At 41.9% G+C, this 17,149-nt stretch overlaps 1 protein-coding gene across 1 annotated transcript; it reads right to left on the minus strand.

The window, feature by feature from the left end:
• Nucleotides 1-383: 383 nt before the first annotated feature.
• Nucleotides 384-16,739, minus strand: si:ch211-225b11.4 (thyroid adenoma-associated protein homolog). The gene is made up of 31 exons (XM_034148493.1): nt 16,591-16,739; nt 16,325-16,505; nt 16,148-16,234; nt 16,030-16,057; nt 15,783-15,931; nt 15,576-15,698; nt 14,917-15,037; nt 14,442-14,587; nt 14,283-14,367; nt 14,068-14,204; nt 13,290-13,487; nt 12,476-13,205; nt 12,081-12,233; nt 11,808-11,917; nt 11,556-11,716; nt 11,331-11,479; nt 11,015-11,179; nt 10,788-10,936; nt 10,548-10,685; nt 10,365-10,469; nt 9,009-9,209; nt 8,422-8,572; nt 7,938-8,190; nt 7,098-7,346; nt 6,062-6,266; nt 5,426-5,614; nt 4,487-4,740; nt 4,236-4,391; nt 3,216-3,482; nt 2,923-3,125; nt 384-2,499 (listed from the first exon to the last, which is right to left on the minus strand). The coding sequence occupies exons 1-31, from the start codon at nt 16,710-16,712 to the stop codon at nt 2,252-2,254; spliced, it is 5,613 nt and encodes a 1,870-aa protein (XP_034004384.1). The 5' UTR covers nt 16,713-16,739; the 3' UTR covers nt 384-2,251.
• Between the last annotated feature and the right edge of the window lie 410 nt (nt 16,740-17,149).

Here is a 17,149-nt window from a genome sequence, read left to right on the forward strand (position 1 = left end):
AACTCTGTCTCTCAATTTCTGCCTTTTTGTCTAATCCTCTGGATTTTATGTTCTTAATTTTGATTTGCCATATGTATTTTTGTTTCATCATTAATAATTATCAGAAATTGACTTCCATATATACGTTTACTGAGCTGAAGTTGACTAATTCAGTCAATTTGTTTGAGGCTTTTTGGCAGGAATGGATGCAACTTCTCACATTTGTCACAAGCTGAGGTCTACTTTTTCAAATACTGAAGTCCAAATATTCCACCATACACTGAAGGCCTTAACCTAACATTTGTTATTAAAGGTTTCACAATATATAAGGCCGATGATTTACAGAGTGCATCACTTGGAGAAGTGAGCAATGCCGTTTGGAAAATGAAACTAAGACACACTGATAGTATGAAAAACAAACATTTTATTACAACTTCAATTGTTCACTTAATTATAATGAGCATAAATTGTTATTTAAAAAAAAATCTAAATACATAATTAAACTGACAAAACACTTTTCACAAAAGTCATTTATAAAACAAAAAACATTTGACTTGGTACACACACACACCTAAGACAAGTGGTTGCACCTACTTGGCCTTATTCCCTTTTACACCTATTTGGCATTATTCCCTGTTTCCATGAGATCATTTGAAAAGCACGACATGTGCTCACTGAGTGCATAAACACTTTAAGCAACGATAACAAAGGCTGTTATTGAGCCAGATGGTCCTTTTCCAGTTTCATACACACCTTACCTTGAGGAAATGTGCCATCTTGTTTTCAACTCACCTCTCAACCTTTGTTTTCAAAGGCTGCACACATTGTTCGAGCAGACTCTGATAAGATTGATTATGCTTTAGTTTTCAGGTGTATAAACAAGAGGTCAACATGTTTTTCTTGCCTTTGTCTTGAGGTATCGCAATGTTCTAGCTTCCATGTTTTAAAAGGGTCTATGAGGCTTTGTCTTTAAGGATTTATGAATCTAAAACATACAGGATATTTTTGTCTGATAAAACAGCCACACAGTATGTAGCAGTCCCTTAAATGCTTACTGTTATTTTGTGTGGCAGAGTTAAAAAAAACTGGTATAATTGTTGATAAAAGATAAGATGATTCAAGGTTTGTCCAAAAATATTGTTTTCGCAGTTTGCCAAAAAACTTTCATTATCTAGCATAACCTAGTATTCTGCGTCATATTGTGACATGAGAAGAGCCACCTGTGGCTTTCTCTAAGGCACACATTCATCTCAGATCTCTAGACACTAGGTGGTGAGCTGTAGGGAAGTACATTTCATAAGCTTTATGTATGAATCATTGATGCAAGATTGATGTCATAGTTGTTACATCATCTAGATGATTATAAGCACAATTAAACACACAACACAACCTCAGCTGAAATAGAGCTTATGTAGCTATAGAGGTAATTTTGTATCCCCTCCGACATACAGTATGTCAAGGAAGTCTATGTTGTAATGATACAAACTTAATTTTTCATGTCATTGTTTGTCTAATAATCAAAGCTTCCCATTCAAAAACAAGTGCACCGGGCTATCTGGTGATGTAAGACTGCTCTAGTGTGTGGTCGGTTGCAGAGCAACTGACAGCCCCCTATCAGAGCTAGTTGATCATCCCTTGTGTGGTTGGAAAATGGACACTTATCCAGGCAGAAGGTCTCTAATGGAGCATCAAAACATCCATTATGTTCCCCTGCTGGGCACCAAGCGGCCAATTTCTCCAGGCGATACAGCATTACATCATTGTTTCAGTCTGAGCTCTGAGACGAGCTGCAAACGACTTAGACAAGATGCCTGGGCATCGCTTTGAAGTGATGGTGATTATAAGGACAGACCTGGAGCTGTTCTAATAATACAAAATATTCATTCTATTTAGATGGCTGATGGCTGTATCTCTGTATAAAAAAGCTTCATTATATAAACTGAATAAAGCTTTAGAAAAAGTCATATTATAAAATCAAGCACTGTAGCTAAAACAAGAACTTATCAGGAACACAGCACCTTGGGCCCTGTGGGCGTCTTTGTTTGTGTATGCAAATATGATGATTTATACAAGAGAAGCGACTGCAGCAACTGAGCTTTTACATAACTGTCAGCCTGCCTTATTCTGGTGTACTGCAGCATCAGCGGTTGCACTACTCATTCATTACTAGGGTTGCACATGTAAATGTCATAAGCATTCTTAAAATATCCACAGGTAATCTTATCCCTGTCCAAAAGGCTTTGGTCACAGATTGTACAGAAGATGCCCCTCGTCATATTGGCTGCTCTCCAGCCACAGCAGCTGTCACAGCTGAGGGAAAGTGGACACCGTTTACACTGAGCACACTACACACTTCCTGCAAACTCATGAGCAATGCTGCAGGGTCACAGAGGTGTCGTAGATCCTCACATGTTTTCACCAGCCGTAGAAGAAAGGCCGCCCTGGTGAGTAGGCCACTCAGGGCGCAGTGGAAACGGGGGTCCGTGAGGAGAGCCAGCCAGGACCGGGTCAATGTCTCAGCTATAGAGAGAATAAATAATTGCATTGTAAAGAAAACAACTTTTGAATAAACAACAGCTCAGGCCATAAGACTGCTGAACACCTGAGCTCTGCTAAGTGCCCCGATAAACATTCCTGTTGTCATCTTGCAATATACTTATTTATATAAATAGTTATCCACGCAATAAACCATATGTAATTTTGTCTTAATTTACATTATTTTATTTCACATCTGTTCTTGTACATATCATATTCTATTGACATGTATATAGTCTTTTTGCACTACTTTTTATTTGGTATTTTATTATATATGTTGGATTGTTGGAGGAGCTCAGGTCATAATATTTTCATTGCCATTTCTACACTGTAGCTTTGTGCATATATGACAATAAAACCTTTGAATCTCGTCAAATATTGAACACATTCTTCTATTTAGACTGGTACCTGGCTGGATCTCTTTGCAGACTGCCAGGCTGTGCAGCAGCTGTGCAGCCCCTCCCTCTGCCCAGGCTCTCAGGCTCTGAGCCACGGCAGAGGATTCAGAGGATCTTTCTACCATCTGCAGCAGGTAGGGCAGCACATGTGCAGACATCACAGAGGGCTCTGCAAACACATTGGCCTCATCCTGCTCGTACAGAGTTGAACTCCTGAACCAGAGAGCAATACAAAATCAGTTAAGCAATAATCAATCAACGCTCCTCTATTTGTATAAGTGTATTGATTCAGTAAAGACATACCCTGCCTCTGAGGCCTCTTTCAGCACAGATCTGAGGTTGGACTGAGGCAGGTGACAGAGCAGCACCTCCAATGTGCCGGGAGTATCCCAGCACTCCTCCAGGAGAAGGTCCAGGAGCAGCGGCAGAGCCTGGTTGACCTGCATCAAGTAGACGCTCCGCTGGCTTACTGCTGTCCTCGCATGGTGCAGCATGGAGGTAAAACTGGCCGCTTTCATCCTCACCTGCTGGTTTTGGTCTTGCAGCAAGTAAACGCCTGTGTTGATCAACCTAAACCAGAAAGATGCAACTTTAATTTAAGAGTATCATTTGATTGACAAGCACGTTGATGTATGGACATAACCTTAAAAGGTAGGGTAGGTAAGAATGGAGAAACCAGCTCGAGTGCGCTAGAATTTGAAAATACGCAGCCGAAAAAAATCTGCCCCTTCCTTCAGACTTCCTAACAGAGCCCCTCCTCCAACACACACGAACGCGCACATGACCAATGAGGGCACGAGATAAGTTTGTGCACGAGATGGAAGGCTGACAGGCAGGTAGGCCATCCAGTTATTTGAGCCGGGCCGGCTAAAATGATTGGTCGTACTTTTTACAGTACTACGGCTTCCACAGATGACATTTTTTTATGGATTTTTTGTCAAAGCACTTAAGATATTCATTGCTATCGGGATGTTAAGAGCATTCCATGGAATATAACAAAAAGTGTATCTCGAGCCGGTTTCTCAAACTTACCTACCCCACCTTTAATTTTGGCCATCATGTTGAGTTATGTTTTTTTTGGTCAAATAGGATTTTCCCAATATTGCCCAAGAGTCGAATTTTATTTTCAATTGTTTTTCCAATTTCATTGTCTTGATATTCTAAAGTATTAGGGGTCCATTGATTTTTGAAAGGTTATAGCTGGTATACAATGGTCCAGAAATGGCAATAATATAATGTGACTCATTATTGGATAATAAACTGTCCAATAAAAAGGTAGGAATTGTGAAAGGCCTATTGACAAGACTTTGACTTCCTTCACACCTGATCATGATGGCAGGAGGAGTGCTCTGGCTCATTAGAGGAACTCCAGCCACACACAGAGCTTCAGCACACGCAATCCTGAGTACTTCAGGGGCTGCTGGGGATCGGTGGCTTTCCAAAATGTTACACCAGCGCTGGGACACGGACATCCTTGTACTGATATACAAAAACAAAAAAAGTCAGAGCTGCAGCCAGAAGTGTTATAGTGCAGTATGTGCCTCCTGAAGTAAAAACAGACAATATATAAAAACCTTGAGTCTGGACACTGGGAAAGCAGCAGACTAGCAACAAACAAAGCCAAGGACAAGAACTCGGGCCCTCCTCTCATGTCCTCCAGGTCCCCGAGCAACAAATCCAGACACTCAGGCAGAACTGGCTCCTCCGGTGTGGCCGAGTGAGGGAGATGTTGAGTAGAGTCGCCTCCGGCCATCACTGCCACCAGGGCTGTGAGGTAGATCCTGCGGTACTCCACTCTGCTGCTCAACAACGCCTCCTTAAGGTTTGACTGGGGATAGAGAGTTTGAAGTATATGTTCTTTAATCTACTAGCACAAGTATCAATGTGCTTACAATGCCAACCAGGTACAAAGCGCACTATGCATAGTATAAGGTATGTAGACTTTTATATCTGATGTGATGATTGATGTTTTTTGCCAAGATAAACAACAATCTGTGTAAAAATCTGTTCAGTTTTTCAGTGATTCGTCAAACAAAACACTTTATATTTATAATATTTATTGTGACAACAGCAACGTTTTAAGGACAACTACAATAAGACAGGAAAACCAGTTTCTCCAGTCCAACTAAATGGTGTTAACAATATAAACACGTTCTGTAAAATGACAAGGCCACGTGTACAGTAGTCCTGACCTACTGTACATAGATATGCAGTATAGCATCTTATCAACTTATCTTAAAGAGAGTCAATTAAACACTGAACAGGATACACATGGAAAGGCAGTACTGGGTGGTCTAGAGTTGATCTAAATGACCAACATGAACAGCAAATAATAAAAGCGTATAGACACACCCTTTCTCATGCAAGAGGGAAAAAAAGATCTGCAGCCAGATTTCAGACGGCATTGTACTTAAGCCTCCCTTAATTTCCTCGCATTGTGCTGTAAGAAGCTTGTTTTACTGAAAGTTGTTGGACCAGTTTTTGGAGAGGTTGTTTTCCTCATCATGTCTCACCTGCAGAACCCTCCGGATCACCTCTTTAGAGCCGCTCTGCTGCAAACCCTGCTCATCCACCACCCACGTGACCAATGAGAGCCTGAGATCAGGGCTCGCTGCAGAGAAGTTTTCCCAGATTTGACATGCTCGCTTCTGATCTGCACATAGAGAGTGGATGGCTTGTTGATGGAAGGAGGACAACCCAACCTGCATAGGTGATGGAGATAAAACATTAGAAAACATATTTCTTAGGGCATCCAGGTAGCCGTTCACTCACAAGCCAACATGTTCTCAATCTGCTTTTAACTATGAGTATTGGGGTCCTATATGAATGCACTATATTCTGCCAAAGTAAAAACATTTTGTATATGATACCCCGGAAGGGTCAAGATGAGACGGCCTGGGATGATTAGGCTGGGATGACTGGGATCATTAAATGGTAAATGGTCTGTACTTATATCGTGTTTTTTCCAGTCTTTATGACCCCTCAAAGCGCTTTACATTCTACAAGTCATCATTCATACAGAGAAAAGTGCCACTAGCTCAAGTAAGCTAACATTCATACAACACATTCATACAGTTTTCGCCGTGCCCAAGGATACATCAACATTTAACACCTACATTTCTTACTATAAAAACATGTGTGCCACACACCTGAAGTTGCTGTTGGGGTGTTAGGAGGTCAGACTGGAGTGTGTCACTGAGCTTTGACAGGAAGGTCTCAGAGAGGAGGCTCCTTAGTGAGTCTGCCACTGCGATGTAAGCCGCCCTCACTAGGGGGCAGCGCTGAGCCCCCGTCACCAGCCACACGGAGGCCTCCACCCTGCGCAGCACCTCACATAGGTCCGCTGGGGGGGCACTGGGAATAGAAACACAGCATGATTTACAAAGCCTAAAAAAAGTGTTGATGAATGTATGATGAACATTTTTTTGGGGGGTTAAATAATAGTCCAAACTGTTTTATTTTTATCAAGTCTCAATACTTTAAAGGTCACCTATTATGAAAAATCCACTTTTTCCATGTCTCTTCTACATAAGCATGTGTCCCCTCTGTGTAAAGAGACTCTGAAAGTTTCAGGAAAAAAGATTCTCTCACTTTTTGTCCTGATCCATTTATATAAACACCTGTCTGAAAATGAGCTGATCAGATTTTGGCCACTTTATGATGTCATAACGATGTTTTGGCTTGTGTAACCATTAGCCAATCACCAACCAAGGTAACCCCCCCCCCCCCCTTATCACCTGAATCTCCTCCTAGAGCACCATTGTGTTCTTTTTAACCAAACATCTCTCAGAGGGGCGTGGGGAGGGGCTCCTTATTTTCATCTAAAGTAACAGACAGAGAATCAGCACTTTTGAAACAGGGCTGAAACAGAGGGGATTATGGGATGCTGCAATGATCTGTTTGGTATTTGGAGCCAAACACTTCAGAGACATGTTTTGTATATATCTGAGACCTATAATAAAGTAATGAAAAACAGTATAATAGGGGACCTTTAATGTTATGTTAAACTGCTGCTACTTATTTTTTAGCCACAGTTGTGTACTTATGTGTCTTCATTTGTATTACTAATGTGTGCTTTTCATATTTGATCATTGCTTGCCTTTTATACCTGATATGCCACTTTTGCTGCAACACCCGCTGTGGGACTAATAAAGGTATTATGATCCTGAATGAAGAGAGTCTCACCTGACGGGGCAGAGCGCTCTCTCCAGAGTGGCTCTGATCTGCAGCAGCTGTCCGTGGAGCCGGTTGTGACAGCAACGCTCCTGAGGACAGCAGGGCTCCTGAGGCAGCTCAGCGCTCAGTCTGAGGAGGATGTTCATGTACTCCGAGGGGGGAGTCATGGCAACCAAAGCCTTTGAGGCCATCACTCTTACACTGTAGATAGGACTGGCAGACAGCTGGAGCAAAGGAGGCAGGAAGTCTGACAAAGTTCTGGCAGAGGAAAGAGAAGACATTCACTGTGTCAACTATATATTTGGTGTGATTGATCAATACAAAACTCCTTACCCGTTGCTTTGTATGTAAAGTATAAAATGATAACCTAAAATAGGAATGGTTCAATCTTTTTGGAAAGACGATCATTTTCATTCTTGACTAGAGTTAAATGTTCCTGTTAGCAGGTAACAAAATCCATTCACAAATTACATGTTGCTTTTATTCTTTTTACATATATTTGTTTGTTTAATTCGTATAAAATAAGGCAAAGTAACAACCTATAAAATGTTATCCAGTGAAATTAATGTAAGGGATTTTGTTACTTTTTTCGCCAGAGAAAGGCTAACTCTTTTACCGTCTCAGGCCTTTATGCTAAGCTAAGCTAAGCTAACCTGCTGAGGTTTCAGCTACATATTCATGACATGACAGAGGTATCAGTTTTTATCACTTTTATTCTACCGCAGGACACAGAAAAAGCTAACTTCGAAAAACGATTTGTATAACCTCGAGGAAAAACCCCTTGTGTAAAGAATTAAGAATAAAACATAACCTGACTTAACGGTGTAGAGATAAATGAAAAGCAATCACTTGGTTGAGTCTTGGACACCAGGCTGGAGCTGGGCTAGCAACGTGAGGACAGGGAAGAGCGAGGGTTGGAGGTGGAGCTTGGCCTCAGTTTGTGGCCCCTGGAGGTCTCGTGCTGCCCCCCTTAACTCGCCCAGGAGAAAGGGCTGGAGGGCAGGGTAGTGGAAGAAGAAGGTGAGGGGGGACAAGCCATGCTGAGCAGAAACTCCTTCGTCATTGCTGGGCCGCTGGCCGAGCATCCGCGAGCACAGAGAACCTAGAAACACATTTTAATTACTGCACAATAAGGGGTATTAAATACTGCTGAGCCTAATAGCTGATTGATTTATTATTTTGATTATCAATTAATCATTTTAACAAAAAAAACACTGGTTAAAGCACCTTCAAGGGAAGTATTTGCCATTCTGTATCTACTCTGATAGAAAACAGCTTATCTGATTAAATAGTCCTAATTCTACATATTCTAAGTCTGGACTTCAAGTCTCACTGTATAGTTGCAGCGCAGCGTTCCTCATGGCCCAGCAGGGAGACCTGAGCAGAGTGAGAGACAGGATGACGACAGCAGGAGCAAACTGAAGGACTGCTTCTCCCAGAGCAGAGCCCCGAACCAGGGCCTGCAGAGTGTGGACCGCACACACCTGGAAGGAAAGGACAAAGGACACCACATCTATCTTTGTGCTTTTAAAGGCAGTGGTAAAAGAAGTGCTTCGATAATTTACTCAGGTAAAAATAGCAATTCTACAGTGAGTGTTATACCTTATTGGCTACATTTTGAACTGTGGGTCATGCAAAACATTACATTTTAATAACTTAATTTGGCTTTGGGAAATCGCAATGGGCACTATTATTATAATGTTTAATGATTGACGAATGAATCGATAAAAGAATTGTAGTATTTAATTATGGGATTAGAATCTCTATAACTTGATAATGCACTTTTAATGATGAAGCTGGTAAGGTGGGGATAGTTTTGACTTATATACAGCTGCAATATTAACAATATAAGAATATCATATATGTTCTGTTGATAATATTAGTATTAACAATTTGAATATGTAAAGTAAGCCTACAAACCTGTGGCAGGTCTAGTGTTTGGTCCAAGTCTGCGGGTAAAGGGCATTTGGCTGTCTCCAGTAAGGTCTGCATACTGAGAGCTAACAGTGGCCTCGATTTACCGGCCTCCTCTGCTGACACGACGCACAGGATGAGCATCGGCAGCCCTGCAGCCCGGCGGGTCACAGAGGTCGAGCGAGGGGAACGCACAACCTGCAATCCCTGTAAAGAAGCAGGAGAGGAAATGCATCTATAAAGAGCAATAACAGTAGTCTAGCATCTCCATGTATTACTGACAGAGATGGCAAAAGTACATACATCCTTTCCTTAAGTCGAAGTACAGATTCTCGTGTTTAAAAATACTCTGGTAAAAGTAGAAGTACTGACTAAACTTCTTTACTCAAGTAAAGAAGTATGGGCTTCGAAATGTACTTAAAGGGGACCTATCATGCAAAATGCACTTTTGTACGTCTTTTATACATGAATATGTGTCCCCGGTGTTCCAGGGAACTCACCAAGTGTCAGAAAACACAACCCTCTCTATTTTCCTCCATACCCAAATCTCTAAAAAAGGGGCTGCAACGGATCTGATAAAAACTGATCCAGATTTGAACACTGTCCTGACGTCAGGACGGTGGCGCTACGGCTATTGGGCCAACTCCACCAATCAGGAGGAGACAGCCACGGCCATTGCCGTTCGAAAGCGCTGGAGACGCTGTAGTACATATGCTAGGCCTGTAGATGGTGCTGTTCTCACAGAATCTGCCCTTGCAAAAACAGAGCTAACATTTTTCAAATTGAGCGAAATGAAGCATGGCTAAAATGCATGATCTGTTTGGTATTTTGAAAAAAAAAAAGTATAAATATGCCTTATATAGGTATGGTCCTACACTATATTATTCAAATATAGCATGATAGGTCCACTTTAAGTAAAAAGTACCCATAATAACTACCATCTGAGTAACTGACCTCCCTTTATATTAATAGAACAATAATGTCATTGTTAGCTAATGAATGTTTCCATGCTGAGCAACGGCAAAATGACAACGTTTTCATTGGTCCCTCTTCTTTAGAGAAGACCAGGAAATGATGGATACACGGATCGTGTTAAAATCAATAGGCACGCAATGACTCTAAATAATAATGATCACGCCACCAAACACAGATTAAAACTAAAGTAACCAGCCTGTTTGGAAAATGTAAGAAGTAGAAAGTACAGGTATTTGTGTTAAAAATGTAAGAAGTAAAAGTAAAAAGTTGTCAGAAAAATAAGTAGTGGAGTAAAGTACTGATACCAGAAAAATGTACTCAAGTACAGTAACGAAGTATTTGTACTCCACTACTTCCCACCTCTGATTACTGAACATTACTACTCACCTGTTTCAGCATGTGGGCTGGGATATCCCTCAGCTCTGGATCACTGCTGCTCAATAAAGAGGCACAGAATTTGGTGAAGCCTGCACAGCATCCCTCCACTGCCCCCTGGTGAAGAGAAATGTGTCTGTGAGAAAAGATTACCGATCCAGTCATAACTCCTCTAAATTGATTGATAAAACTTACCCAGTGACGACATTTGAGAAGAATATTCTTGAACACTCTTGATGCTCTCTTTAGATCCTCTTTTGTCAAAAGGCACTTGCTGGGTTTGGATTCAGTCAGAATTTTTGCCACCAGAGAACCTAAAAAGATTCCTATATCCTGATTTAAAAAATAAATAAAAGAACATCAATTGAGATACAGGTAAGTCATGTTGAAGTATCTAATTATACATCTTAAATGGTGCATCTGGTTCAGTTTTACCTTGAGGGAGACCCAGCAGCAGGTGAGAACGAGACTGGTCTCCTCAGAAATTAGGACACACTCCTCTCCATCTTCCTGGCCTCCTCCTGACTCTTGGGCTATCAGAGAGCTGATTGCGTTTCCCATTTCATAAAGAGAAGGGGGCGCATCTAAGCAAAAAAACAGACACATTTACTTTGGGGTGGAATCAATCTCAAATGTTTTGCTTCTGCAGAACTCTCTCTTACCCTTTTTAATGGCGCAAGCATCTTGGTCTCCATACAGAACGCCTAGCAGCAGCAGAGACATATTCTCCAGCAGCAACAGCACCTCAACGGTCAGACTGTGGTCGAGTGTGTCATACACACTGCCGGGGGCCTCGAGCAAACACCTCTGGAGGGCACTCAGAACACCTGGAACAGAATTCAAAACAGGATTCAAAAACTGAACCTTGTTTGCTAGGGTTTAGGGTTTATTATAGGCCTGCCACAGCCACAGAAACCTCCTAAAGGCATTTGATTTATTACTTGCAGTTAGATGTTAATGCCCAACTTTGAGTCTCACCATGTATAGGCTTGGTTTTGGCAGCAAGCATCATGTCTGCCTTGGCTGTCAGATAGTGCTCTTCAAGCTCCTTCACTAGAAGTGTGACCATGCAGGCACCCCCGCTGACTTCACTGTTCAACCTGCATGCTTCAGGCTGGTGTTGTGATCTGCAGGTAGAATAACAGATTATACATCTAACGCAGGTGTAATTCAAAACAAGCACATGTAGGAGGTAAGGCTTACTTCTGATGGAGGAGCTTCATCATCACTGCTGCCATCTGAGCCTCGTGCACCCGAGGGCTGCACAGAAGCTGTTTGGTTCTCGCGTGCAGCACCGCAGCGATGTCGTGTGGAAGACTAGGTGGGAAGAACCTCAACAATAACTCAGCTGAGAGCTCACGGATCTGTAAACGAAATAAACCTCTTATCTAAAAATATTCTTTAACCTCAATCTTAGATATAAAAGAAATATAAGGACTGATAATGCGGCTCTACCTCATTTGTAGAATCTTCTAAACCGCTGATGAGGACCAGCTGTTTTCTCCTGCAGACGAAATCCCACCGTCCTCTTGCTCTGGCACATTTAATAAGAGACCCCATATTTGCTGCGAAATTGGTTTAACAAAGCCAAAATAAACTCTTCGCCAAAAATAACATAAACAAATATAAAGTTAAGATTCAACAGGAAGTACAAACAGAACTAAATACAAGCACTGAGTAAAAAGAAAATGTCGTGCCATTTTCTAATCATTGGTCCACCAGACTAACCTGGAGGTTGACCCTTCTTCTTGTCCGGGCTCCAGGTGTCTGTGCAGGTCTCCAGCACGGCAGACAGCAGCAGCAGCGCAGTCTTCTTCCTCTGAAAACTGTGTCCTGGCGCCAGATAGCAGTACGGAAGTTGACCCAACCAATCTACAAACTCTACAATATACAGAGGAATGCAAACTCATCAGGTATGAAAAAGGTGACAAGAATCCGTTCGGCTTATGACTTGTAATTTAGTTGAAAAACAGAGATGTACACCTTCGGGTGAAACATTCAGTATAGACATATAACGTTTAAAAGAAATAAAAGAAATACAAAAATACAGTAGGGGAACTGTGTATATATCTGTACAATCAAAAAGGTGCAAATATAAAAATAGCAGCTGCCAGTTATCTCACCTATTCCCTGCTCCAGTATGTCCTGTGCCCCCTGTGAGTGGATGTCTTCTCCTTTCTTTTTCCCCTTCTGTCCTTTTACATGAGCCAAGCAGCCGTCTCTGATACGAACCAGAAACCTCTTCACTGCAGCCTGAAAATGTTGGCGAAAAGGCGAGGACTCACAGTTTAGGTTCTGAGGGATGAATATCTTCATGATTGACATCTCCTCCACGGTCGGAGTGTCTTTTGTCTTCGGGCTGCAGCAGAGGGCGTTCAGAGCAGCGAGTCGGACTTTGTCCTCCGCAGAACCAAGAGCAAGCTGGAGGGTTTTAAAGGTGGAGCTTCCCTGCAGAGCCCATGGAGAGCTTCCAGTCGTGGCCCGATAAGAACTCACGATGCAGGCCCAGGCGTGGAGGTGGCCGGGGTCACATGGGTCCAGAGAGTCCAGCAAAGGATCCACAGCAGAGGGGAAGACTTGAAAGGTGAAGGGTAATAGCTGTGTGGAGCTGTGGTTCTGTAGAAGAGTCACATGGGACATCAGCGCCTCATGGAGGACGGGCCGCCAGCGCCTCGCCCACTGATTGGCCAGATCCAGCTCGATGTGTGAGGTGGACTTCGCTGAGCCGTCACACAGCTCCCGCCTCTGCTGCTGGATCAGACACTTGTAAAGCTCCGATCCACACGGCGACAGGTGATTGGTCGACAAGCACTTCAGGAGATGATTTGGTATTTCAGCGTATTGATCCAGCACCTGATGAATTAGAGACATGTTAAAGCCTTCATGAGCACCAGTAACTACGTTATTAACACTGTAATAATCAGCTGTTACCCTTACCATGTCAGTCCCCAGAAATGGCAGCAGGGCACAAAGGCGATGATATTTGGCTTTGGATTCCCAGGGTAGTTTGATTATCCGCTGAAGGAGGGTAAAATAAAGAGTCTTCTTTGTGTCACCATACTGCTGACAGTCCATCTCATAGAGGTCCAGCAGAAGACAAAAGGCACTGCGCACAAAATCTGAAACGCCTTCCACCTGCCAACGAACAGTCAGACAGACAGACATGATTAATATTACTGTAGCGACAAAACTCCCAATGAACAGTTGTTAAGAGGATAAGGTAGGCTCATCACTTTGATCCGTTTTAATTAAAAGAGTCCTGTAGTGGAGTTATAGTTTAATTAAGTTTAATGACTTAAATAAACACACAATAACTTAAAGAGGACCAAACGGTCAACCGAAAATATCCGAGCCATCTCACCATCTGTGTCATACAAACTAATGTCAAACAACAGAGGGACTAAATACAAATAAACCACACCCATGTGACAAATGCCATAAGTGTTATTAATTCAATACAAATGTGTGCAATATAAAATAATAACAACAATGGAAATAAATAAGTCAGGTGGTCCAGAATGTGACATGGCTCTGAGTATGCGGACATCTAAAATTGCACTGTAGCAGTTTTTATAAATGTGCATATTTTATAGTACAGTATTTTATGCATTATTGGCTGTCCATTTGGTTTACAAAGTCAAATAATGCCATTTTACTTGCATGTTTCTTTCAGGATTTTAACCTGCAATAATAGAAAGATGTTATTTTGACTCACAGGACTCTCTGCATTGGTCCAGATAATGTGAATGAGCTCTTGCTGCAGCTTGCTGTTGTCAGGCAGAAGGCGAGCACCCGTCATCTTCCAGATATCAGCAAGACATTCTTTAACTCTCTTCAGCCACAGTGTTAATGCTGCAACAACATGTCATATTAGAACAGATGATATGGCCATTCAAGGACATAAATATAAACAAAGTGGACATCACTCACCTTCAAAAGCAAAGTAGTGACAGTCCAGTTTCTCTTCACACAGCGCATAGACCAGAGGAAACAACTCTTTCTGCAGTAAACACATCTGAGAAGAGAGAAGATTAGGGATTTGGAAATGAAAACAAGCGAAACAAAAGAGAAACATGTAGCTAGATTTACTTCTGTGAAATCCACGTGTGAACTGAGCAAGATGTGAGGTCGACAGCAGGTCAGGAGGCCTCTGATCACAGCCAGTCGGTCCACTCCGTCGCTCCCTGCAGGGCAGCACTGAACCTGCAGAGCACCGACCGTCAGCAGCCAGGGCTCTGAGAGAGACAGGAAAACAGCTGTAATGCCATGAATCTCTTGGCCTTCAATCGAATCAACTCAATTTAAATAATAAACAATTTAGATCGTCTTTCTTTCTTTAACTTTGTGTAGGATAATAAAACGTAATGGTTAAAAACGGTGTCTTCCACACAGGTTGCACACCTCTCTGTCTCTTAAGAGGCTGGCTCCATGGGAAATGTAGTCTTTTATAATCTCGACTACCGAGGTCACGATTAGGTGACAATATTTGTTCTTTTGTAAAAAAAAAAGGCCAAAGAGTTGCTCTAACAGGTCCATTTGTCCAGCAGTTTTGGGAGTGACCTACCTGAGTGAGAGACCTGCAGCAGACTCCAGGCAGCAGCCTCTCCACATCGCCTCTCTGAAGCCGTGTTGATCAGCATGGCCACAGCAGTTCCTGCCAAAAGACGAGTGTCCCTGTTGCAGCACTGCAAACAAGGACACAATGACTGATAGTGTAATTATGCATTACATTAATGCACAACAACAACATCTTGTTCTTTTTTGTCTTTTATAATACTGTGAGCCATGTTCATGCTCAACTCTCTGACTGCTTTTTGCACATTTGTGCACACATGTCTGCACAGCACTCCACTTTAAAATATAATACACTGTAGTTTAGCATATATTACTTACTATCCTAAGTGTTTTTGTTTTTTTAGCTTTTAAGGTTATTTGTATAGTTACCTTTAAATGTGGTGTAATTACTTGTTTTTAACATGCTTTATTAATGCTAAATTGTTTCTTAAAAATACTTATTTTTTATTAAATATTCTTTTTTTACCTACTTTGAAACTTATTTGTTTAGATTGTTTATGTTCGCACCACCAGATACCAAAGCAAATTCCTTGTATGTGTAAACGTACCTGGTAATAAACTTGATTCTGATTCTGATTCTGATAGGCGGCAACAAAGGTAACATCTGAAGAAGTATCTGACTACTGAACTGATGGATTAATGAGATACCTGTCCAAGTATTATGTCCATAAGAGCCTGCAGGATCTTCCTCACTGTCGGGTCCCCATGCTCCCCGTCCCACACCAGAGGAGCCACTTCACTGGACAACAGCTGGAACACTTGCAAACACATCTGCCGAGACCACAGTTCTCAGGTAAGTTAAACAGATCACACAACAAGTCTGTGATGAATGCAACAGACTAATACATTATGCACCTTGACAGCAATGTAACACAGAGGTCCATCTCTCAGCGAGTCTTGTTGCAATGCAAAGGAGAAAAACTCCGACACTTTGTTCAGCAGAACCAGGAATGACTCTCGCCAAATATCACGACCAATAGTGCTGTCTTCCAGGAACATACAGGCTGAAAAAAGACGAAAACAACAATATGTTCATGGAAACGTACATATGAAACTAGTGACATTGTAATAACACATCATCTTTAGCCTTCTCTGCACTTACCTTTCTGCAGATCCTCAAAAGACAGTACCTAAAAGGGGATGGGTTAAAGGTTATATGCAGTGCCTTACAGCAAATACATGACAATACATATAAGTGAAGTGACAGCTATTGCCTGTACCTGTTCATTATGGACTATAGAGAGCAAACAGTGATGGGTTTCTCTAAAAACCAACTGGTGGTCCACCTTTGCCAAATGTTGCAACATCTGTCGAGCACATATAAGGTTTTAATGAGATGACATTTTGTCCTTAAATATTGTGTGTACAGTGCAGTACGGACATAATGTAGGGCTCACCTGGTCTACTTTACGACAGGCTGTGGAGATGTTGACCATCTTCAGCTGCATGGAGATGAGGAGTCTCACCAGGAGCAGGATATGAGACTCCTCCAAAACACCAAGCTGATCCTCGGAAATGCGTCTCAGCAGCTGGAGAGCCTCCTCTAAACATCGCTCCTTACATCTTTTCACACTACTCCTGTTCGTGCAAAACCATTCAGTCATTATGACAGCTTATAGAAATGAGACAAGTTCTCAAACGTGCTGAGGGTATGGTTACCGACCTGGAGGATTCAGAGAGTTTTTCACTGAAGAGCCTGAGTGTTTGGTTGATATGTTCAGGTGCTTGATCCTCGGTGACCACACAGCCTTGCAGACTTGTTATCAGGTCTTCAAACGACAACATTGTTTGTTTAATAACTCCACTGTACAGGCTTTAGATGACGTCAAACGTGAAGCACGCTGTCACGGTGGTCACGTGGCATAACTCTTATTCTACATGTATTAGAGTAGTCATTGTGTAATTACAGCCACGTGCTGCCCCCTAGAGGCAGGATGACAGTTTTTGGGCAAAATATCATAACACCAAAATGTAAATAACTTTATAATAGACAAAATATTAAAGAGACAAAACGTTTGATTTTTAAGTATTGAATTAGATGATGGGGAATACTATGGGATCTGTGTTATTTGGCTAGTGAAAAATGTGTGCCATTTACATTTTTCCAAAAGAAGAAAAAGTAGAATTAGCATTGATTCATTAAGACTTTTCCAGTGATACATAATACACGTTTTTGTCAGTGGTTTTTGGATTATGTTGTGCTCAAAGGTCTGAAGATCTGT

The sequence above is a fragment of the Trematomus bernacchii genome, unplaced genomic scaffold (genome assembly GCF_902827165.1).
Source record: "Trematomus bernacchii unplaced genomic scaffold, fTreBer1.1, whole genome shotgun sequence".
Classification (NCBI taxonomy): domain Eukaryota; kingdom Metazoa; phylum Chordata; class Actinopteri; order Perciformes; family Nototheniidae; genus Trematomus; species Trematomus bernacchii.

What these genes read in the sequence shown, in the direction of transcription:
- si:ch211-225b11.4 (XM_034148493.1), bottom strand. Translation starts at nt 16,712, where the DNA reads ATGTTGTCGTTTGAAGACCTGATAACAAGTCTGCAAGGCTGTGTGGTC. An exon ending in CTATAGTCCATAATGAACAG is followed by an intron (nt 16,058 to 16,147) that starts GTACAGGCAATA and finishes ATCCCCTTTTAG; the next exon opens with GTACTGTCTTTTGAGGATCT. An exon ending in TGCTTGCGCCATTAAAAAGG is followed by an intron (nt 10,937 to 11,014) that starts GTAAGAGAGAGT and finishes TTTTTTGCTTAG; the next exon opens with ATGCGCCCCCTTCTCTTTAT.